This window comes from Haemaphysalis longicornis, unplaced genomic scaffold, assembly GCF_048455015.1.
Source record: "Haemaphysalis longicornis isolate Haplotype H1 unplaced genomic scaffold, Haemaphysalis longicornis Haplotype H1 scaffold_7, whole genome shotgun sequence".
In the NCBI taxonomy this organism is placed as follows: Eukaryota; Metazoa; Arthropoda; class Arachnida; order Ixodida; family Ixodidae; genus Haemaphysalis; species Haemaphysalis longicornis.
The window spans coordinates 17,248,344-17,271,544 of NW_027526422.1; the positions used below are offsets into that span (position 1 = coordinate 17,248,344).

Sequence of the window (23,201 nt, forward strand, 5' to 3'; positions counted from 1 at the left end):
TGCTCTGAGAAAACCTTGTTGCAATGGGGAAAATGATCAAAGAATGCCTAAAGATAAGGTCTATACAGAATCAGACCAAAAACTGTGCCATAGATGAAGCTGTACACTACAAACAAGTAAAAGTGATGACAAATACACAAGTAATACTTCAACCATTACAAAGCATTGAGCTCTAGTTCTAGGTAGCTAATCATTATCAATAAGAAAAAAGTGAAAAAGAAAGAAGACCTCTTCTCTATTATGTTCACAGTTCACAACCACTGAAGAATTTTGTTTATACCTGTACTGCGGACTGCACAGATGCACTGCTGACGGGCACAAGCATCGTCGGCGGTAGGCGTGGCAGCAGTGGCCGATGCGAGCTTGCCGCTACTGTCACAGGCCTCAGCTGGGCTGTGACAGTTCTTGGCTGCATGTTTGTCGTGACACTCGTCATCAGGGTCACAGGTCTCAGGCGAGGTGCCGAAGTTCTCGGTGACAAGTTCGTCGAAACGACATTCCTAGAGATGATCGCCGAAGGGTATGCAGAAACGGGTACAGGCCTCCCGTCAGCCACATGCCCGCCATAACCGCCAGGCCTTGGCTGCTGGGCTTGCGGAACCCTGGGCGACATTCCACTAGTCCCCTGCGATGCTGCTTGGACCCTTAGAGCACTGGACGGCGGCTGATGCGATGCAGTGGGGTTACTACTCCGCCCGACAGGCGCAGAGCTGACTGCCAACAACCCGGGCTTAGTTGCGGGAATGAGCGATTGGCGCTGGCCAGCCTTGGCGAGCTGTATGACCGCCACCTGTTCCGACGTCTTCCCCGCACCCTTGTCGGCTGCCGGCGTTCTCGTCACAGCACTGGTTATGCTCAGGCCAGCAGGCACCGCAATGACACTTTCCTTCGACACTGCTGCTTCGCTCGGGGGTTCGGAGGCATCGGCAGGTGCGCTCTTACGCTGTGCAGTCACGGTGGCAGCGCCGTCCTCCTTCGTCGATTTTTCCCTCTGCTGGACTGGCATCACAGTCAAGCCCAGGTTTTGCTGGAGCTTTTGCAAGATGCTGTGCGGACTGGACCGGGGCGCTGGAGAAGAGGGAGAAGTTGAAGGTCCGCCGGATGTGCTTCCTCCGGCGAGCGTGGTGGTGGCAGTGGAAGACGGCGTGGAAGTTGAAGATGCTGGCAAAACACTCACAGGCAAGACAGTCACGGTTGCGGGTAGCGTTGAGACCTTGACGTTGCTGCTTGTGGTTGCCACTGGCACGAGTGAGATGTGTCGGCTCAGCGACACCGAAGATGCGGATGATGCTGGCAACAGTGGGGATGCGGTGACGCCAGATGGAATGCTTGCTGAGGTTACGGTGGCTGCCTTTGGAGGTTGCGCCTGTTTGGCTTCCAAGGGGACGATGCTGCCCCTGTTATCGGCAGGAAGGGCCACGTTTGAAGGCGTGAAGCTTCTGTCCGTCATTTGCTTCAGCTCTTTCAAAAGCTTCGAGACATTGGGGTCATTGCCTTGGCTCTGCGCAGCCTGGTTGCTAGGTACGAGCCTTGGAAGCGTCGCCCTGGGAGAAAAAAATGGCAGGCCTTTGCATCCTCCCACGCGGTTCAGCTATACAATGCAGCAAGCATTAAAACGATCGTTTGTAAGGGAAATGATGGTGTTACCAGTTACGCACACACAGGTTATCCTAGTTAGCATGGTGAAAAGATTTTAAAAAACATTACCGTCGCTTTCGAAAGAAAGTTGAGAGAAGCGCGAAAGCTTTCCAACATCAAAATTGCATCAAAACCTTCGCTAAAAGTGCACCCAACCTTTGCTGAGTGCGCCCAATCGTTCGCCAAACCTTCCAAGACCCAAATCGCAAAGGACTAATGAACCCATGTGACGATTTTTCACACACTAAGTAAATGCATCTACAAACTATCTAAATTTACGCCGGTACGTGGTTTATCAGATAAAGGTGTACTTCTAGTAATCATTCTTCATGATCGATACATCTATTGCCTAATTAAAACCGTTCTTTTTCATGATTTCCAAGTAACCATTCTGATATAATGCAAGCCCTGTTTCATGCACGCGCCGCATGTCCAGAGATCTTATCAGAGCCAGTCTATGGGGAAATGCATTAGTTTTTTGACAGGGGACCGATGGACCCACTAAGAAAGCTTCTGCTTTAAAAAGCAGTCTCGACGAATGAGACTAAGCCAATTTTGTTGGCCATGCGGAATAACAAGCATCTTTTCACTGCACTCAATTGACTAGCATGTTACAGTAGAACCCTGATTATGCATCCTATGGTTACCATTCACAAAGATTGAGCACCACGGTCCCAGCAAACTTGCCATAAAAGCAAAACAAGGATTTTTTTCGTTGCACTCAAGTAACTAGCACGTTACAGTAGAACCCTGATTATGCATCCTCTGTTTACAATTCACAAAGATTGAGCACCACGGTTCCAGCAAACTCTCCATAACAACAATGCACTAAATGCCCACACTATACAACCCAATGGTACACATGATCCACTTCATGTGCGGGCTAACATGAAACTGCAAGTACCCATGGCGGGCCAGAAAAAAAACAAGCTATGTTTTCTTTTCCACCTTTGATGCTGCTTTTCCACCTGATCCTGTGTTCAGTTCTATTATCCCATCATTCAATCTGCTTTCTTCGCACCCTGGTCCCATGGTTCTGTTCCACCAGTTTCATTATTTTCTCTACTTCGCTCCATTGGTTATCTCTTTCCTGCCTCCGGCCCTTGATCTCCACCGACAGGCCTCTCATTCATTTCCTTCCTGCCCCACTCCCTTTACCGCCTCACACCATTGTTCGTTTCGCGCCCATTCTGACGACAGCAAGCTTCAAAATTAACTGCCTTTGCCTCTGTGTGTGAGGCTTATCTTGTGAACTTTCCTGCAAGCACCAACTTGCACATGTACTTTTTTTGTTTTTATTTTTGCCAGTCACGACAGCAGAGCACTGCATGCCATGCAACTCGCTGGAATAGAGCAAAAATAAATGCCGCTGACGCTCGCTGATAAGGCCTTGCACCGCTGGCAGTCACATACTTCGCACACTTTCACTCTGTTTGGTCGCGTGGGACTTCCGAATCTTATTTTACACGGGCGTGATGCACGGCTGGTGGGCTCACACAGTACAAGCACTAGGTTGCGCAAATTGTCAGAGTAACTTTAATGCAAAGCATCCTTTGGGCCCTAATCACCGCTTCAAAGGCCTGCTCATCCGGCCTTCTGATCTTTTACCACAGGTGCGCTCAAGTACATCATAACAGCTGCTAATATCATAACACCTGCCTTAGTCCAGATGCTTGCACCAATTGTGAGCCTCTGAGTGGGGGAAGTAAGCTTATGCCAATATATTACAGAGGCGAAAATACAAATACACCACTCAGTGGCAGCAGTTTTAAATAACGCAGAAAATGCCAAAACTGTGGAAATGGGTGTTGCAGTTCCCTACAGTTTTCCACACCACGTCGTCACACAAACACCGAAATGCAATTGGTGGGGCTGTGTGTGCATGCTGGCGAAAGTGCAGGGGTCACCAAATTTACAGCTTCAGCTAGCTGGCAGTGCCACACAGGCTTGCTCAGCTTGCTCGGTGCCATCTGTTGTTTTGTACCCGCTTTGTCACCTCACATTGTGACATCAAAAAACAACGAGGGATATGAAAGACAGAAATGCCAGCCTTAAAGGGGCCATGCAGACAAAACACACGTTTAGTTCATTCAAAAGATTGCGTCGTTAGAATCGTACTGACACCACTTTTAATCTAAACTTCACTCGAGTAAGCTATATAATTAGGAAAAATGGGAATGGCCATGCAACCCACTAGCTCATTGTCCGCAACAGAACCTATGATGGCATACGCGCCAGCTCCAAGACTGGCTAAGGCCGGCAAAAGCAAACGCTAGTTAGGGGTGGCTCATAAGCTAACTGAATGAGCTATTTGCGCTTAAATTTAGGGTACATTCTTTTTATAGCAGTAAGATTGGTGGGATAAACAGTGGAAGTTAGGAAAGCACACATAAACATAGAAGTACTGATGCGTACTGCTGCTGGTACTGCGCGCAACTATGCTTGTTTTAGCTGCACAGCACTGCAGCTCTTTGCGGTTGTCCCAGACGGCCAGTATCTCCCTGAATAAAAACAAGCCAGGTACAGATACGGCCAAAAACAATGCAAAGGCAGAAAACGGCCTGCTGCTGTATGGTGGTGCCATCTAGGTTGACTAACGGTAAATAAGTCTCCGCTTTACACCAAGTTTAGCTTTAAGACCCGTTCTTATGATGTCATTGCGGACATTGTTAAAACACGATTTGGTGGGAGAATCAAAATTTTAACTAATACCCCTGCTACACTAGCGTCCAAATGTCATTCAAGCCAAATGTCATTTGACTCAAATGCCAAGTTGTGCTGCTACACTAGGTTTTAAAATGCCATTTGGCTCAAATGACATTCAAGCCAAATGAGCACCGAGACAGACATTTAGGATTTCAAATGCCATTTTTAGCACTCCCGCATGCAGCGTCTTTGATCAGCAATAAAAAATATAGTACTTCGCATGTAAAACAAACAAAATATTTTTGTTTGTGGAACTTTGTTCACTGTTCATTTACTTAAAAATATGAAACCAACATATTTAATTTTCAAACTCTCAAAACCAGTGGCTCAATTAAGAGAAAAAAAAAAAAAGAAAAGAAAAAACCCCTACACAAACAGCCACCACATTACAGTCAGAACTGGTGTCTCTTCTAATTTGATATCATTTTACTGCCTTAGGCTGCTCCTAAATTTGATTGTTGTATTATTGTACGAAAACGGAACAGGGCGACAACAGCGCCACTACAGCATGGCGAGCAATTGTGAAAGCTTTCAAATGCCATCAAAATTGTGGTGTAGCACGGCGGATTCTGAATGGAATTCGAAGCACCCCATTTGAGTCAAATGACATTTGGTTCAAATGACATTCGGAGCCTAGAGTAGCCGGAGTATTAAATTGATTAATTTTGCAGTGAATAAAGCATTGTTTGGGTCCGGACAAGCGCTGGGACACTATAAAACACGAAATCTTTCAAATAAAACGAACTTGTATTTTGTTTGCACGGCCCTTTTAATTAATTTCCCCAAATAAGAGCACCATCTGCCATCAAACAAAAGCCTGAAGAGTCACAAAAGGTGCCACCTTTCAGTCAGATAAAGGAGTTATTCAAAGCATTTGTTTTTTTTTGTGCAACCACACCAACAAGTGGTCTACTCACGGTGCTGCTGCATTTTTGGGCTTGATCTGCTGCACGGGCACCTGGCACACCAGAGGCTGCTGGGGCGGCCTCTCCTGCTGGGGGCTCCCACTGCTGTGGCGCACTGCTGCCACAGCCGCTGGCCTACCACTGGCCTGCACGTTGGACGTTCCGAGCGACGCACTCCTTTCGCGCACTGGTGACACTCCCGGTGCGGCAGCATCCTGGTATCCGGAGAATGGCCGGTCCCTCCTATTGGCCACAGCCATCAGGTGCTTCCAAGACATTCTGGCGCGACTGGGGGGAATGTTGCATGCTGGCTGCGGGTTTGTGGCAACACTGTGGGTGTCGAGAGTCGCACGGTCGTTGCTGCCACTGGTTTCCCGAGCGAGCCGGTGCTGAGTCGAAGGGACATCTTGAGCGACAGCCAGCCCGTCAGCGAGAACCGTGCTAACGTGATCATCCAAAGCTTGCGAAAGACACCGGATGAGCTCCTTTGTAGCATTGTTGGGTTCCTTCGCCTCGGCTGTCGGGCGTCTGCAATTGCTGCGGGCCTGCGGCGGTTTGTCGAGACCAAGAAGCGCACAAAAGCCAGACTCTATTGAGAACACTCTGTCGAGCCAATCAGTGCGACGGAGCAGCTTTTTCAGTTGCGCGAAGATCTGCTGGAACACCGGGCCCTTGTCCCGCAGTGCTGTGACAAGCATGGCCCTGGACGCTTCTTCCATTAGGTCCAGGCTTGTCAAGCATTTCTCCAGGTGGCCCAGGTACTCTTCGGCGCAGGCAAGGATGGACTCTGCCTCAATGTTCCAGCTCTCCAGGATGGTCATGTTGGCAAACAGGTCCAGTTCCTTGGCTGCCGCCATGCAGACCCCAGTCATGCTTGAGACGACCACTACGTCATCCTGGCCGGCAGGGCTCACCACGTAGCAGTCGGCATCGTCACTTGTGAGGTCCACGACATCCGTTGCACACTTTGTGCTTACACCGTGCGCCGCCTCACCCGTTGAAGAGTCGGCAGGTGGCATGGCAGATGGCATGCAAGGCCTCATTTTTTCCGAAGTTACAAAGTCCAACACCGCAGCCTCTTCTGTTATATCAATAACATCCGTACGCGAAGTACCATCATTTGACGTATCTGTGTAGGCTCTGTACGGCAAACTAGTTTCCTTGTGCAGATCTTTGCAGTCCACCACTTCGCACAGCCCCTCGGAGTCTTCGGGTTCACTGGGTATAGCCTCCACCCTTCCTAAAGGTAGACTGCCCAGCTCATCTTGGACCTTCGCAGCTGTGCCCTCACTATTATCTCCACCACAGTTGCCATCATCTGCTGCGGCTGACTCCTCACCTGAGCACACTTCAGAAACAATCTGCTCCAATGTCGTGTTGCATTCCTGCACAACTTCGCTGTCACTGGACGTTTCAACTGTTGACCCAGGGACGGCCTCCCCTTCGCCTGAATCGGCAATCTTTATCCGGTACCGCTGTGGTTCGTCAATTTCCGTGTCTGAGCTCGTGCAGTTGCCGGCATCAATCTCGGTGCTTTGAGAGGTGTCACTTTCGAGGACATCCGTATCAGCTTCTGAGTGATACGATTCGGTGTCTTGGTCAGGAGACGAGCTGGCAGAGCTGGGGCTCTTGTCGCCGGTTAAGCTCTCTGACACACTGTCGTCATCACCCTTTGTATCTTCATTTGACTCGCCCACGTGGTCGCCAGCCCAGTCATCAATGCTCGCCTTGCCTTGGCTCTCGTGTTCAGCAACGGAATCACCTTCTTCGTGCAGGCTTGTGTCACCCAGCCTCTCAGGGGATGAAACTATCTCATAGTTTTCTGAAGCCCCCTTGCTGTTGCTCTCCTGAACTTCGTCTCCGAGAGAAAGACCTTTCTCGTCGGACTTTGCGGCATTTTTTCGCACACCCTTGAGTGACGCTTCTTTGGCAATTTTGCGTATTTTGATTTTGTGCAGCACGTGATCTGCGCCTTCGGCATTCCTCTCTCGCTTTTTTTTCTTGAGCTTGACTTTGACTTTCAAACTGGATGTTTGCTCTTCCTTCTCAGGAGCAACCTGTGATGTGCTGCTGCTGCCTGCTCTTGAGAGGGAACTTCGACTGTACATTGGCAGTGACATTGGAAGGTGAGAGGGAGATGCAGACACAAACTTGACCCCTTCCCGGGCAGCTGGAGACATGCTGCTGCATCCCTCATCGCGAGACTTGTCTTTTTTCAACTTGCGGTGCTTGAAGGAGTTTCTGTGCTGAAGTGACTTTTTCCTTTTGGTTCGGCTGTAGACTCGTGCAATCTCATCGGGCAGCCTTTCGACCATGATGAGCAAGTGCCGTTCATCTGTGGCCATGTCCTGTGGACGAGACAAGGCAGCCGACGTTATGTCGACCATAGTGCACTGAGCAACGTTCATTGCGAGATAGAATGAACAAAACAAGTTTCTGGTTTGAGAAAGCAGTGTTGAAAAACCAATCTAGCTAAATTGAAAGCAAAAGATTATTCAATTATATCAACAGAAATCTTAATTCACTTCAGTTTCTACTAGGCAATACAAATTTCGCTAAAATGAAAACTTTTGTTTAAGTGGTAAACTGATCATCCGATTTTCCTAGTATTATCAGGCCACACTGATGACTAAACAGGTGCGCTTATACGCAACTAAGTTCTTCATGGTAGCATCGCTAGGTAAAAAATAGCGGCAACTTGCGGTGAACCTCTTTGAAGTAAGAGTCAAGTTACATTTACAACGTTAAAGGGTCAAAACATCACTCATGTTTCCACGCGAACACGACCAAACGATATGTTATTCCATTAGTACAGCAGAGCGCCCTGTATTTTTGGCGAGGCAGAATCCTCTGTTTTATAGATATGAACGGTCGCCGTAGCATACTTCTGATTTCATCTAAAGGATGTTGCGGGAAGCCACCATTGACGAGGCCAGGTCATTAGGCAACGCGCGCGATGAAGAGAAAATCCCACGGTTACCTTCAACAATGAAGCCAGAAGTTTAACAGTACAAACACTAAAAACATTTTCTTTTTACGATGCTAGCAAGTTTGTTTTGGTCACCCAGAATCCTGTAGGATAGGCACTTTCATTTGGTGCATGGCCCAAACAATCGTTTGCAACGCGAAGCACGAAAAAAAAAAGGCAGCACGCCAACAAACCCATGCTTTCAAGGTATGGTATAATCCATGAGAAAGCACTGGTATGAAGGATGAGCAAGAAAAGTTGGAAGTATAAAACTCATTACCTTGGTAAATAAAAACTTTTCGCACCACTAAAGGCAAATTTGAGCCGCAGAGCTGACAGGAGGACTGGATTGGCGAATTACTGGATTCGTGTGTGAGTTGGATCCGAACGATTCGAATCGAGCATGGAATCGAAGGTGAAAGGCGGTGAAATGCGTTGCAAGATAATGCAGCCGCGTAGCTAAGCGCATAACAAAAATAACTTTCTCCTAGACAAAATTCCGCTTGTTGCCTCAGTAAAGCTACCGCAGCTCTTGGCCTGGAATACCGATGTACTCGCACATAACGGTTTTTGCGGGCACCGTGCGTTGCCGCTTTGCCAGATATTTGCTGCTGCACAAATTGTAGTACATTTTCTATCGAACAGTTGGACGCAGTGTCGTAAACTTAAAAGTAAATTACGCAAAAAAGAATACTCCAGTGACGTCTCCCACGACGTCATGACGTCATCAATGCGCGCATCCCGGCGAAAGAAAAGACAAAAATAACAGTGCCAAAGGGGGCCAACGCGGGTTGGCACAGTGTGAAATGTCTGGGAAGCCGAATTTCAGCATCGACGACGCCTTCGAGCCGGGCGATGACGACACTGTCCGCACGTACGGCTCCACAACGGAGAGCACGCCGCTCAAACCGAGGCAGGACATGACGGCCGCCGAGAGCGTCGTCGTTCGGGTCGAAGAACCCAAGGCCCGAAACAATCGGATCAGCTGCGGCGACACGCTTCGGCTCAAGCTTCCCGAGGACGTGAGTCATCGCCACTGAAAGGCCACTCCGCTGTCCGCATTGATGACATGCGGCCCACGCTGGCCCGTCCGGCTAACGCGATGCGGTTTGTTTACTATCAACTCGCAGACCCTGTCAAAGGACAGCGACTCCCTGATCCAGGGCGACCCGCATTTCCACAAGTACGACGCACGCGACGGGTAGGCTGTTGCTCGCTTTCAAAGAAGGCTTGCTTAGTGTCCTCCTTGTTAGTTAGTGTCCAACGCTGCTCCGTTATTTGTACAGGTGGTGGACGCACCCAAAAGTGCGCGAAAACTGGAAAGTGATGCTGGCAGCTTTCGGCCTCTTGCTAATCGGTCTGGGTAAGTCATTTCTGCGGTACGGAAAATGATATGCATGCGTAATGGGGAAACCTGATCTAATAACGTCGCAATGGGGTCCGGAGTAATCTTTACTGGCTTTCTGAGCGGCCCCCAGCATAACGCGACAACGCAAATGTCATCGGCCTGCCGCCAGTAGTCGAGCTCAAGAAATGGAGCTCGACTACGAATTGACTGCACCCAGTAATTGCCGATTTAAGTGACCGGCGAAAAAATGATTGGTGGCCGCCCGATTACACTCGGTTTGCAGAGGGCGGTTTTACACTAACAAAAATCGCCTTTTTGTTCTTCACTTAGTGGTATCTGCTCCCTCTTTTCCTTTTTCTTCTTTGCTGTTTGCGTCAACGTTACTGCGTCCTGTCACTTCATTCATAGTTCTTTGTTCTTTGGTGATGTTTTTGATTGATTGTTTTCTCTCTTTTTACTTAGCCCATTGTTCCTTGTTCTTTAGTGCTTTTTTGTTTTCATGTTTCGTCTGGGTGACCCTATTCTGAGGCGCCCGCCCGCTTCAAAGGGAACGACCGTCAAGTATCTATCTATCTATCTATCTAAGGCAACACCATATCTTAGAACGAGTTGGCGGCCTCGTGTCCTAGTAATTAGTTTGTGTTTTTCATGCCTTACCACTGCTGTTTTTTTCCCCCTTAGGGCGTGTATCAGTTCAGTGAATTCATTGTAGTTTTCAGCTTTGTATTCTGATTACTGTTCTACGGCACCCAGGTACGGTAAAACGCGAGAGTAAACTTTAAGACTGAAGTTTTTTTTTTTAATTTATTTATTGATAATGTCAGCATACCTGCCTCATCAACTGCATATATTTGTAAAAATTGAGTCAGCTGAGTCCTGTTCGTGGCTCTGCATAATGCGTTTTGTGTATTTGTAGGACAGAGCTAGCTCATCCAACTGAACTCTGCAAATACAGCAAAACATAATACTCTGAAAAGTGGGTTGAATTGCATTTGCGATTCAGCTGCAGATTCCCGGCCCAACCTACAGCAGAGCTCTCCAGTAAAGCTGTGAGCAGTTTGCAGCTGTTAGTGCCACGTTGCATTCTTTCATTTGAGCTGTCAACTAAATTGCTATTCGGGCTATATCCGGCTGCTGAATGCAGCGATGTGGGTATTTTTCATCACAGTTCTAACTATATTACAACATTTTGTACTATAGCCATGAATATCTAGAGCTTTTCAAGCTGCACTATTTTTGGGATGCAGTATAAGGGCTGCCGAATTGGAGACAGTTGCTCCCTATGTGCTCCAGTGTACAGTGCGCGTCAGGCTTGCCTGGGGCAAGAGAGCGCGTGGCTTCCGAGCATGTGGGTGACATCTGCTGACAGTGGCTGGGTTGGAGATAGCTTGCCATTGCGCGTGCATGGATCCCGGACACACTCATGTCGATCGTCTTATAGCATGGGCCCCTCAAACTTTGAGATGCCAACTTTTATTCTGCAGTGCCAATCATAGGCGGTGGCATGGGGTAAGTGGGTAATTTGACGCGATGCATTGTCAGTACAGCCGTTACGTAATCGCACAAAAGGTTCGACGGAAGCGCTGCAGTGTGTTCTTGTTTGCGTGCTTTTCGTTTAATAAATGTAAGATTCAGAAGATTAGCGCAGATCGTTTTGTATTATTGTGTAACTGCCTGCTGGGTTAGTGCACCGCGTCGAACGACGCGTCTCTGTCCTGTCAACGCTCACGGCTGCCACTGTGAAAGACAAGTGCCCCTCGAGGGTGGTGGCGTCTGCAAATTCGAGCGGCACATGCGAAACGACGACCGGCCTGATCCTGTCCGAGATCGGCGCACGCGCAATGGCAATCAACCCGGCCGCTATCAGTAGATGTCGCCAGCACGCTCCCAAGCCGCGCGCTCGCTTGCCCTATACAAGCCTGACGCGCACTGTACATGGGCATAACAAGATAATTTGTTCACCTTGCCTCAAGCACACCTTTGTGCAGTTATAGCTGAATCAAGACTAATGAAATGTGTAGCTAATCAGCAACCTTTTGACGTACGCATTAATTAAAAGGCTGTGAAGAATAGAGGAGAGGGCCTTGTGGGGAACACCCAAAAGGTGTGAAGCAATTATGGGTACAGTACAGTACAGTACAGCATGTTGTTGGGCTACTTGGTTCAGCATTTTAATACCAGAAAAACTGCGCGTCAGACACGACTATTACAAAGGGAAGCGTCTTGTCTTTTGCAGTCTTGTATTGTCTTGTATTTGACAGTATACTCTTACTAGTCTTTTCTTTGACGCTCAGTTTTTCTGGTATTAAAATGCTGTACCAAGTAGCCCAACAACATGCTGTACTGAGCAATTATGGGTAGTTGTACCCTGGTTGCCCGGGTTATTCTCTGGTTTGTTTATTGGACCATGTTGCAAAGGGTGCCAATGATTAGAGTGACAGCGAGACACTAGGAGCCAACATACCACTAACGACGTCAACCACACTTATGTAAGTCAGGGCAAAGACGACCAGCGCTGTTCTCATCATGTTTGAGATGGCGACCATGGGAAATGCGAAATAAATCACTACCTTTGGGAAATCGAAGAATTAGGCACACGTGATTTGTTGAGCATTACGGGACTTCATAGGGTTATCTCTTTGTTGTGGTAAGCAATCCCAGTGTGCCGTTCTTGACTTATAAAAGTCTTCTGTGAATTCGCAGTTCTGACCGAAAGCCTTTTCTGATTAGCTGTGACGTTTTTCACTAGCTTCTTCCAGTGACAAAATTTAAAACCAATCAAAAGAACTTGAGCGGAAAATTTTCCAAGTTGAGAATGGCACCTCTGGCATCTTGTGTCAGTAATTTCATGCTAAAGCACGTGCGTTTCTAGCCTCTTCTTTCCAAATCCAATGCTGCTGCAGAAGGGGCTGCTTCATATCACTCATTTAGAACTACTGCTTATTATCGATGGTAATGAATGAGATAAAACTCGCCATTCTTTAAGAAGCTTCTTATGGCATGGTGCAGTTTAGTTTAAATTGCATGGATTAGAACGTGGGCTACAGCTGTTTTATGCAGCTGTACTCCTCTCATAAAAGCATACGAAGGTATAGAGCTGCGCTGCTGAGCCCAGGGTCGCGGGCTCGATTCTCGGCCGCGGCGGCCGCTTTTCTGATGGAGGCGACGAGCAAAAACGCCCGTGTGTACGAGATTTCGGCGCACGTTAAAGATACCCAGGTGGTCAAAATTAATCCGGAGCCCTCCACTACGGCGCGCCTCATCGCCTGTGTTGTGTAAACGCATTAGACTCTACAATAAATCAAAGGTATAGAGTACATTATAGGACTAAGGTATAGTTGTCTTTTGAGTATATAACTACCTGTATTTGAAATTTGGAAGGGCACAGTGTCACCATGAACTAACTATTTTATCAGAAAGATGTGAAGCCTTGTGCATTACAGAGTTGTGGTATGGGCAAAACATGATGCAAGTTGTTTTGAGATAAGTGTACTGAAGCTGAAAGTGACTCTGCAATGTCAGGTCTGTGAAATTTGCTTTGCAGAGCACACCTCAAGAAAGCCAGAAGGGGTTTCCCTGTATTTTCTTTGCACATCGAATAATTGCCTCAAGGGTTGAAGTTTCCTATTTTGAACGTTTTACTTCGATTACCCTTTTTTTTTACAATGATTTGAAGTGGCAGTATGGCTGAAAGCTACTCTTGTATTACAAGCTACTACAATCTTAGCCGCACTAGCCCCAATGCAGAGGGAAAGTTTGACTCTGGCAGTATCAACGGCAGGTGCTGAAACGACAAGGGCATGTATAAATTGGAGAACAGCTCTAACTGTCATTGGTTGCCTGCCATTTTAATGATATCAGTTGTAGTGTAGATGTGTTTTCTTTGCACGTGGCAATGTTTTTAAATCCAGCCTCATTGGCTGTATTTCAGACTGTGGTGAAACTAAAAAATGGTATTGCATGATGTTTGGGGCGCACCAAAGAATCCTAGTTGGTCGGCATCAACCTAGAAATCACACGTGTGTTGAGATTTTGGTGCATGTTGAAAACCCCCAAGTGGTCAGAATGAATCCAGGGCCCCCACTACAAAGCACCTCATAACCCAGGTGTGGCTTTGGTGCATAAAAGCCCTGCAATTTTATTTCTTTTTCAATTGAAAAATATTGTCCACACTAGCTGTGCACACTAGCATTCACTGTGCAGTAGAGAAACGTGTTTTGTCAACAGCCTGTGTGTTTTATCTGTTTTCAATGCTTGCAGCTCACAGAACTGCCTTTCTGTGTGCTTCATGCAAACCATTACCAGCTTGCTACATCCTTGCCTTACTATACATAGCTTGAGAGTTTGGAGGTTGTTGGTTTTGGGCTTGAATAGTTTCTTGGGCGATTTTGCATTTATTGTCACTGCTGGAAGAGTACATCTGGTGGCTGTGCAGTGCTGTGCAGCCAAATCTCCCAGGCCAGTTGTTTCTTTTACTAGCACACGCAAAAAAGGATGAAGAATGTCATTCTCAGTCAGTAATTTTACATTCTTTTATTTGTGTAGTTAAATAAAACAACTGAGATTCCAGACATTGCTTACCAAGTTGCCTTTTAAAGGCAATGTTAGTACATGCGCAATAAATTTGCATTTTAATGTTGCAAAATGCTAAATTGATAAGTTAATATTGACAACAACAAAAATTTATAAAACCGAAGATGGTTTGACGAGTTTTCGTGGTCGATGCTAATTTTAGCCAACGTAGCATTGAAATTGTAGGATGATGGCTCTAGATGTGACGTATCAACTTGGTATGCTGTGAAGTTGACAACACTTGCGAGTCTTTGATAGGCATCTCTTTTAGTTTCCTGCAGAGATTAAATCTTGCGGAGTAGATTCAGGTTGAGGGCGTTACCTTCATAGTGTATAACCTGGCCAAGTAATGTTTGGGATGGAATAATTCCAAAATGTCCACTGTACTCTTGCAGGCCTCATTGCCACGGGGATAGTGGTCCAGATTCTGCCAAGGGTTGGTGAGTAACTGACACCAACAGCTTAAGCTCCTCAAAAAGGTCATGGTGCCTTTTTATTGCTTTTTAAACAATTAATGCAAGCAAAGCAAGCACAGAAAGCGTGATTGATTTCAATAATGAAGCGTTATAAAGGCTTCTATTGCAACATTTCCACTGGCTGCTTTTGCTTTCAATTGCTGGTGGGGGAGAAGTCAGGCATGCTTTGGCAAACTGGTGGGTGCTCAATGTACAGAGTGAATGAACTTGTGCATTCATCTAGTGAATTCACGATTGAGGTGCTGTTCTGACATGTATGTCCTGCCAGATCCAGAATTCTTTGTGCCACTGACTTTAAAAAGGCCGTACGAGATACAGGTTTGGTTCAGTGAAAGACTGCGTTTTCCCGTTAACAATGATACCAGTTTTTTCTCAGACTTCAAACAAGTGATCGATTAAGGGAAAACGAATGAAGCAGCGGTGATTCCAGTGGCCCCAGCCATTTTACGGTGATGTCTAGAGACGTGGCGCATCAGAATCTTGTTCATGCGACTGGCCACCTAAGGCACTGCCAAGAAACGTCACTCTGTGATTGTAGTGGGGCCTGCAGTTCTGTTTGATCATGTTACTCGAATGCTAACGTGCAGTTCACACATCAATAACTATGCTTTTAGTGCTGGCCTCTGTTGTCTCACTCCTGCCCGTAACACATCACTGTAACGTAAAATTTAAACATTCTTTAATTTTTCTTGCATTTCATCATTTAAAAAAAGTCTTTCATGGCTGGAATGGAGCTGAATGAGTTATTTCATACGAAACAAAGCTGTATTTTGCCTTCGTGGTTGCTTTAGAGTTGATGCAAAATATGTTTGTAACATTTTCCACTTCAGATACTCGGATGAAGGCATTCTGGCACATATAACGAGGATAGTATATGCACCTTTCAGCTGTGAACACAGCTGTGAACATAGTGTCTCAGCTTGTTTCATTCTCAACAACCTGTTATTTGTCTTTGCCTTGACACTGTGGGATTGCATTTGCAGGTGTTCAGGGGCTGGTCTTCTTTATTGCTGGAGCCATCTGTTTCATTCCTGGAGGCAAGTTTTTCATTTTTAACAACAGTAGAATATGTTTCACCGTTTTCTATAATTCAGTAACCCCGTATCGCGGGTGGTTATCACAATTCTTTTGCACATTTTATAGCAAAGCTGTAACCTCTGCCCCCTGGCGGTTTCATCCCAGCAGGAAAAAATGTCACGGCGCCAAGGCCTAAGGTGCAGAACGCATGCATCACACTTCAGGCTAATCAGGCATACAGCATAGAATGTAGAATTTGTTTAACCCTTTGAGGGTCGAATTTTTTTGCCAAATCCGACCCCCCAGGGTCGACTTTTGTTATTGCTGATTTAAATTCTTTGGATGAATCTATTTCGAGAAAAAAATTATCGTAATTTTTTTAGGGTGACCATAAAGTGACAAAAAAATCGTTTGTGTTATTGCATACATGTGGTTTATCATGAGTAAAACAATAAAAATTCTAAATAAAAACGAGAGAGAAACAAGCCGGCACCTTTTGAGTGAATTGAAATCAGATAGACATCAGTTTCGCGGGCGCAAAAAGCGGGAAGTACCCGGAGGACGATACCAAAACCAGCTGCTCCACGCGCGCGCGCGGCCGGATGCACGAGCGATAGATGGCGCACCACTCCCATAAAATACAAAAAAAAAAAGGAGAAAAGAGCCTCATTAATTTCGCAGACGCCCTTGGTCTGTGGCAGGCGCAAGGAGCAAGAGGCACCCGGTGGACGATACCCAGCATGCCCCCTCGTTACCGGATGCGCAAGCGATAGCCGGCGCGCCGCTGAAGTAAATCATTAAAAAAAAAAATGAAAAGAAGAGCCATCGGTGCAAGAAAACAATTTGACGTATTTCCGCAGTGTGGCAGCACATGCCAAGCAAGAGAAGTTGGCGAAAAAGGCGCGCTTTTTAAACATACAAGCGATGACGCACATATACGTTATTGACCATTTTGAAGGTGTTTGCAGAGGACGTATATGTACGTCCATGACCCTGAAAGGGTTAAGGAAACCACAAAACAAGCATGGAAACCGCATTATGGATGATAAGGTGCCTATGAACAATGGTACCCCCGCACCATGTGTTCCTGGTAAAGATTTTGTCTGCAGATTATCTTCGAAGGCTAGGCGGGACTAGTGTCAGTAAATAGAGCAGCTCTTGCCCACGACGCCGAGCGCATTCGTCAGGCTAGGCAGGACCCAGCATTCGCCGCCAGAGAAGCCAAGTGTGGTGTCAGTAGACAAGGTATTATATATACCTTGTACCACCACTGAGGCATGCAAGTCAGGAACGACGACCATTTTGGCGTTTATTAGTGTTGCAAGATTGCCGCATCTATGGCCTCGCCGTGAACTTCGACCGAATCGTTTGTTAACGACGCTGCCGAAGATGCAGCCAAACAGCATCTTTGGACACTATTCAGCTACTGAAATGCTGTTACACACGTTATCTTTGATTCGCATTCGGAACGATGTCAGTCGCACAGCCACAGAGCGGAAAGTTCAAGCTAAGCCTACTAGGGTTGACCAACTAAAACGCATAAACAACAAAATGGCGGAGCCCATGACCGTCGCAGTGCAAACAAATAATCACATAATGCGAACTAACAAATGATCATGGCGGTGGCACAGAACAACAGGAGAAAAGAGTGCCGATACCCTGTACGCTTATCTAGTGACACTAGCCGAGCGCAAGCGAAAAGCCCGCTGAGACGAGAACCATTTCATACTCTGCTCCAGCACCATTTGTAGTGGTTTACAACAGCTTTGCTGGAAATCTACTTTGACAGGGTGAAATGGCAACCAATTTTTTGCACATTTAGGAGGGCATTAAAAGTTAGTTGCATCTTGTCGCTTTGTAAGCATTTGGGCAGTTATAAAATAAGGTTTCTACACCTAGAAGTCTATAAAATATAAATTTTCCTTTTTTTCTCTTTTTTTTTTTCAATGCAGAGCAAGGAGTTGCACTTCTAACTGGAAATTATAGAGCTGTCTTTCAAAAGTATCCAGATTAAGTGCCTGCACACTGGTGTATTGAAACGGGACAGTTTTGAAAAGATTTGGCGGGCCTCAGATGATTATCTATCCACCTCTGCATCAAATGCAATAGTATCGGCCCCATTTCCATCCCAGCTTTGTGTGAAATTTGCTAATGGAAGGGCATTGACCCCTTCTCTGTGTCATCCGCCAAAGTTATCTGCATGCTTTGAGTCTTTGACTTTGGCTTTTCAACAGTTGAAAATTGTGAACTAAGGCGCATTTAGTCATATTTTGTTTACTTGATCAAAAGGCCTAATTATCTCGTAATCTTGGTTCCAGACTAGCAGAGCTGATTTGCTCAAAGTGATAGATAGGAGCGGCAACTTTCTAACATATAGGTTATTTTCCTTTTTTTCCATCTCTTCCTCATCAGAGGTGATTGTATTGTATGCGCAAAAGCTGCAACGTTTGTTTGTATAACCAGGGAATGTTACAGGGAGCACCTTTACGTGGTGCCACTTATCTTAGCCACTTTTCAGTAGCAGCCACAAGTTAGGCTAATCGTTGTGCTGCCATGGCGCAGCTACCTTTGGAGGAGGAGGAGGGCAACCATTTTATTGAGCCTTTAAAGGGACACTGAAGTGATATGTAAACATTGCGGGATTACTAGCGCAAATTGTAGTCCGGAGTCCCCAGGCCATGTTTCGACCACTCTAGGCGCGTTTACGCGATTTTATTTAGTAGAAAAACTAATTCGAAAATGCTGTCCTCCTCTCTTTACGCTCGCCCATTTTCTGTGGCGTTTTTGTGTGACGTCAGGAGGGGATGAGCTGGCAATTGGCTGCGCTACCTCACGGCTCCCCGGCCTTCTGACAGAGTCAGTCGGCCCAGCGTTTCGTCCGCCCGCCGCCGGCGGGTCGTCGCAATCAAGGAGGTTAAAAAAAATTGCTTGGTCGCAATTCGTTCGCTTAGTTGAAACGAAGCCAGGACACGTTTGTGAATGGAAGAATGTGCCTTTCTTTACTTGGTTTGTTTGTACACTGTATCTAGCTCGAAGTCAAGGTCGCTTGACACAAGCGCTGCACAAGCGCACATGCGACGCTTCGCTGACTGGTACGCCAGTAGGAAAATATAAGGCCTCTTGAAGGCGGGAAAAGAGTCAGCGAAGTCAATATAGGTACTAAGGAAATAAAATCAACTGATATTTTTACCATACAGCGTAAAACTAGGGCGCGGGAAGCACTTTTTTGCGCTGGGCGAACAAGCACAGCGGTCAGGAGCACGACTACGCATCTGCGAACGCTTTTCCGTCTACGAAAGGCAATTGCTAGACATGAGCTACTGTGGAAACTCGGGCGACGCTTACTGCACGAGCGCAGTACAACAAATACTCACCTAAGCTGCTTGAAATGCCAAAACTAAATAAAAGTGTAAACCGGTTGTACAATATATACCCTATATTAGCAGGGCTTTGGCATCTCGCTTCGTGGCTCAGTGGTCTGGGGTGCTAGGTATGTCACCGCAAGTGTTTTACAAGTCACGAGTTTGAATCCCCGCGGGTACGTGCTTTTTTTTTTTTTTTGTAACTTAACTTTTTTGTTTTCCGTTGATGTTTTCTATATTGAGTTCCCCTTTTTTTGGGCCACAACGTTCATGGCTACACGAACTAGTTCACAAAACGCGCGCAGGCTGGCACTGGCGCGCTAGCGAGTTCTCGTTGGCGTGCTGTTGCCATAAGCACCGACTGCTTGCAGGCAGTGGGCACAGGCCATAATGAACAGACCCTTGGCCTGGTGCGAACACGCTTTTTACGATACAGGCATGAGGGAGGCAAGCTCCAAATATGGGGGAAAAGCGCATGACATTTGGGCGTCTGCGGGTACGCGGAGGGCGTTCATGCACTGCGTAGGTTTTGGCTAGTGAATGCTACGACTACAAGCCGTCCTGGGAGGCTTATCTTGTGCATTTTACAGCCGACAACATGGCAGAAGCGCGGTACGATGATTACTGAGATATTCAGAATGCCCATCCAACAACGCCATTGGTTATGTTTTACAGAACCGAAACCGAAACCGAAACTTGTTTGATTGCTAACCTTGGGCATCGTCCAATCACAGCGCCCCTCCTCCCAACGTCACAGCCTTAGTTGGTGCGGCCGCCGCAAACCGCGCATGGTAGTTTTTCTTATTTCGCGCTTTGTAAAATAATTACCGATTTGTCAGACGGATAAACGATGAAAAGTGTGCTAATTTGAGCCAGTCTACGCAGTGCAAGCAAAAACGGGAGCTTGACAAATTCACTTCAGTGTCCCTTTAAAGGCCCCTTAGGGGGGTGTGGTGACCGGAGTACCGGTGACCGCAGCAGCCCTCGCCGTGACCACTTGTCGGGTAGTCAGGTTGGAGCTCGACCACAGAGTTGCTTTAAGTGATGCTGAAAGATAGTGAACATATCAGGCACATCATTGTTATGGACAGGCACATTCAGCAAACAAAAAAGACGTCCCAAGCTCCTGTAGCGGCAAGCCACAGTGCCAGCGGCAGCAGCGTGACCCAGGCCCACGGGCACGCTCACCCGCCGGAGGGCTCGCGCGCCCCTGGCATCAGTAGTTAGGGACCCCACGGCGTTCGGAATAAAACCGGCCTTGCTACGTGGTCTGGTCGTCTCTGTTTCAACGCCTCCGTGGCATGCGCTCTACACTCTCATGGCTCCTTTGTCCTCAATAAATGACATTTGAAGGAGTAAATGAAGGAAACTTCTTTTGCTGTCAGCTTAGCCCAGGTCCTCAGTTGCAGCTGCAGCGCTTCACCACCGACACACGACAGCAAGCATCTCTGAGCTTTTTGGGCTTCTGATGTAAATTTGAAAGCATTTCCTGAACGTTTCGCTTTCTTTCCTTCCCTCTCTTGGTGCAGTGTTTAAGCTCATTCACTTCTCCTCCTCACGCAGCATACCACGTGGTGTATGTGTACTGCGCTGTGAAGGGGCGCCGTGGCTACGACTTCAACAATCTACCCCTGTTCAACTAGACTGTGATGGTGTTGTTCCAAGGGGTGTCGAACAAAGTGGACCACATGACTGCTGTGCCATGATGCTGTGTCCGCCCCCCCCCCCCCCCCCCCCCCCCCCCCCCGCAACGTCGTTGCTTCCAATGTCCCTGGAGGTCGAGGCGGAACCTTGTGGAAGGGGGAAGGGGGCACAGAATGCCGAAGATTTGGAGCCAAAGGAACTACTGTATTTGTGTGTGTGCATGTAGCTGTGTTGTGGATATTTATTCGTAGCATTGTACAAGAGCCTAAGATTGCATGTCGGAATCGGGCCAGTGGGACAGCTCCCTAGGCACCACTTGGTATTTGGAAAGGGATATTTTGCCGTTCAAAAGGTCAGGTTGAAGGCGGCCGTTGAGAGCGAAGATAGCACTGCACACATTCTTAGTGCAGGGGCCGCTGAAATTGCATTGACCTGGACATTGAGAAGCCCAGGGGCGGAGCCCTTTTCGTATTCGATTGTGCCGCATGCCGTTGAGAGCGTTCAAGCCCTCCTTTTTACGTTAAACCGTGTTGTTTAATGAGGCCGTGGGTTGGTCACGCCAAAATAGTGGCAGCTTTCCAGCTATGTTTATTTTTAGTTCACGGCACTGCCTTTGTGCTCAAGTATTAATGCTGGACGTGCAAATGCTTTGTGAAACCAAGACGGTAACTGAGGTCTCGAGTGCGGAACCAAGGCAGCATGTCATGACTCAAGTTTTCAGGAGTTGGCACACCCTTGCATTCAGACTACTTGGTGGCGTTTTGCTGATTCACTGCAGAAGTTGCTGGGACACAGACTGAGTTAGGGTGGCGATTTCGTCTGCCTGGTTGATTCATAATAACAAGAATTCGAAACAGTGCTAACACAGGGGACAAGGTGAGAGGACACACGGGGCTGTGTTGTCTCTTTTTGTTCCGTGTGTTAGTGCTGTTTTGAATTCTCGCTGGGACACCTTTGCTGGAAAAATCAAAATCTGTGTGAACGCGCAATAGGGAACTCTGCCACAAGCTTGCAGTATAATATACCGAACGCCACCATGTAGCAGCGCATAGGGCGATACTTCCAAAAGAAAGTCTAATTTGCTGATTTCAGACCCAACATTGGCACGGCATATTTGGGAGCATTAGCTACAGATGAAAAAGCTTGTAATTGTGCAGTAACCACTAAGTGTTCATTATTGTCTAGACGTGACTCCCTTGTCTCGCACGAAGTTTTTGCGAGCTGCGTCAGCATAGCCGTCCTCCCATGCATACCAGACTGCTCATGGCTTTTTGCGCTTTGATTACAACCCAAAGCAGTGTCGGCTTTTACTAGCTGATCCCTGTATGTTCAGAGGCCTGCCAACGTTTGTATTTCAGCATTCCCGGGAATGTGCTCTAGGGATCTTGCTGCAAGACCACCGTCGCCGTTTATACACGTTCCTTTTGTGGTGAACTGTACGTACGGTTGAGTGGTGCGTATTAGCTGTGCCAAAGTGGTTATGTGCAGTGCACCTGTCTAGTCCCATCGCAGGTGCAGCCTGCATACCCAAGACAAGCGGTTTTCGTCCCATACAGCAGTGCTCTCTTCGACTGCAAGCGTTACTCCTATTTATGCGCTGTCCAGGTGTCCGGTCGCATGGAGCGAGCACATAGTCGGGGTCATGTACCTATGTCCAGAAGTTCAACATTTTCACGTGTCGTTGCAAGGGTGATCTCTACAGTTTTTGTGGGCCCCTGCTGTGAAGACTGAAAAAAAGAGGCAGCACACTGTGAACATCTTTTGACGCCAGGGGGATTTTTACAGGCCATACTATTTTCCACTTGGAACCCCAACTGTGTAGTGTGCAGTTTTCAGGGCAGTCTGCAGCGAGAGCCTGTTGTTGGCACTCGTCCATTTATTGTTTTTCACAGCTATTTTGAAGTCTTAGCGTGTGGACTGTCCTAGAACCTGTAAATTTTATTTATACAGTAGCAGCCTATTTAGTGCCATTGTATACAGAGGCACAATATTTTTTGGGAGCGATGCAAATGTAAAGGGTAAGCATGCCTTCGTGCTTACCAGACTTCAAGAACAAACATTTTTGAGTTGAGATCAGCATGTTCATAACTCACGTTTATTTTTTGCTCATTTACATTTACTCTGTGTTCTGTATCTGTAGGCAGTCTACATATCAGGCCATGTGCAGGTTGCAACTTGTGCACCTTGGGGACTGTTTTCAAAGCTTTATATTAAATTATTCGTAATTTTATATTGAAAAATAAAAAAACTAGTTCAGGTTACAAATTGGCATCCTTTGTGGAGCAGCCTGCCAAAACAAGCCTGATTTTTTTTGTTTTATCTGACAAGTATCTTGTGGTGCCAACTTGGAAACTTCTTGTTAGCCAAGTACCACGCGGAGTCTGGTGCATTGTTCCATGTATTTATTTTAATTAAAATGCTCACTGTTCCTATATGTATACATGTCTGTGTACATTTTTTTAAATGCTACGGCTGTGTCGAACAGGTAAACATACAAAAAAGTGACATCAAATGTTGCTGCCAAGGTTCTTTATCGCTCGCTCACAACAGGTGCTGGTCCGTAGA

General features: G+C 46.9%; 2 protein-coding genes across 2 annotated transcripts in view; one reads left to right on the plus strand and one right to left on the minus strand.

The window, feature by feature from the left end:
- Window positions 1–8,820, minus strand: part of LOC144144608 (uncharacterized) — an 18,539-nt gene extending 9,719 nt beyond the window's left edge. The window contains exons 1-3 of the mRNA XM_077676119.1: window positions 8,498–8,820; window positions 5,262–7,597; window positions 281–1,544 (exon numbers count right to left, since the gene is read on the minus strand). Coding sequence (XP_077532245.1) covers window positions 281–1,544; window positions 5,262–7,594 — 3,597 coding nt within the window. The 5' untranslated portion in view covers window positions 7,595–7,597; window positions 8,498–8,820. The remainder of the gene's footprint in view (window positions 1–280; window positions 1,545–5,261; window positions 7,598–8,497) is intronic.
- A 112-nt stretch (window positions 8,821–8,932) lies between these two features.
- Window positions 8,933–23,074, plus strand: LOC144144611 (uncharacterized). Its single transcript, XM_077676128.1, has 6 exons — window positions 8,933–9,239; window positions 9,348–9,418; window positions 9,504–9,580; window positions 14,533–14,577; window positions 15,597–15,650; window positions 20,556–23,074. The coding sequence occupies exons 1-6, from the start codon at window positions 9,024–9,026 to the stop codon at window positions 20,633–20,635; spliced, it is 543 nt and encodes a 180-aa protein (XP_077532254.1). The 5' UTR covers window positions 8,933–9,023; the 3' UTR covers window positions 20,636–23,074.
- The last annotated feature ends 127 nt before the right edge of the window (window positions 23,075–23,201 follow it).

Coding starts and splice junctions, on each gene's coding strand:
- LOC144144611 (XM_077676128.1), top strand. CDS start 9,024: ATGTCTGGGAAGCCGAATTTCAGCATCGACGACGCCTTCGAGCCGGGC. Junction 9,240..9,347: donor GGCTCAAGCTTCCCGAGGAC/GTGAGTCATCGC, acceptor ATCAACTCGCAG/ACCCTGTCAAAGGACAGCGA. Junction 14,578..15,596: donor CCAGATTCTGCCAAGGGTTG/GTGAGTAACTGA, acceptor TTGCATTTGCAG/GTGTTCAGGGGCTGGTCTTC.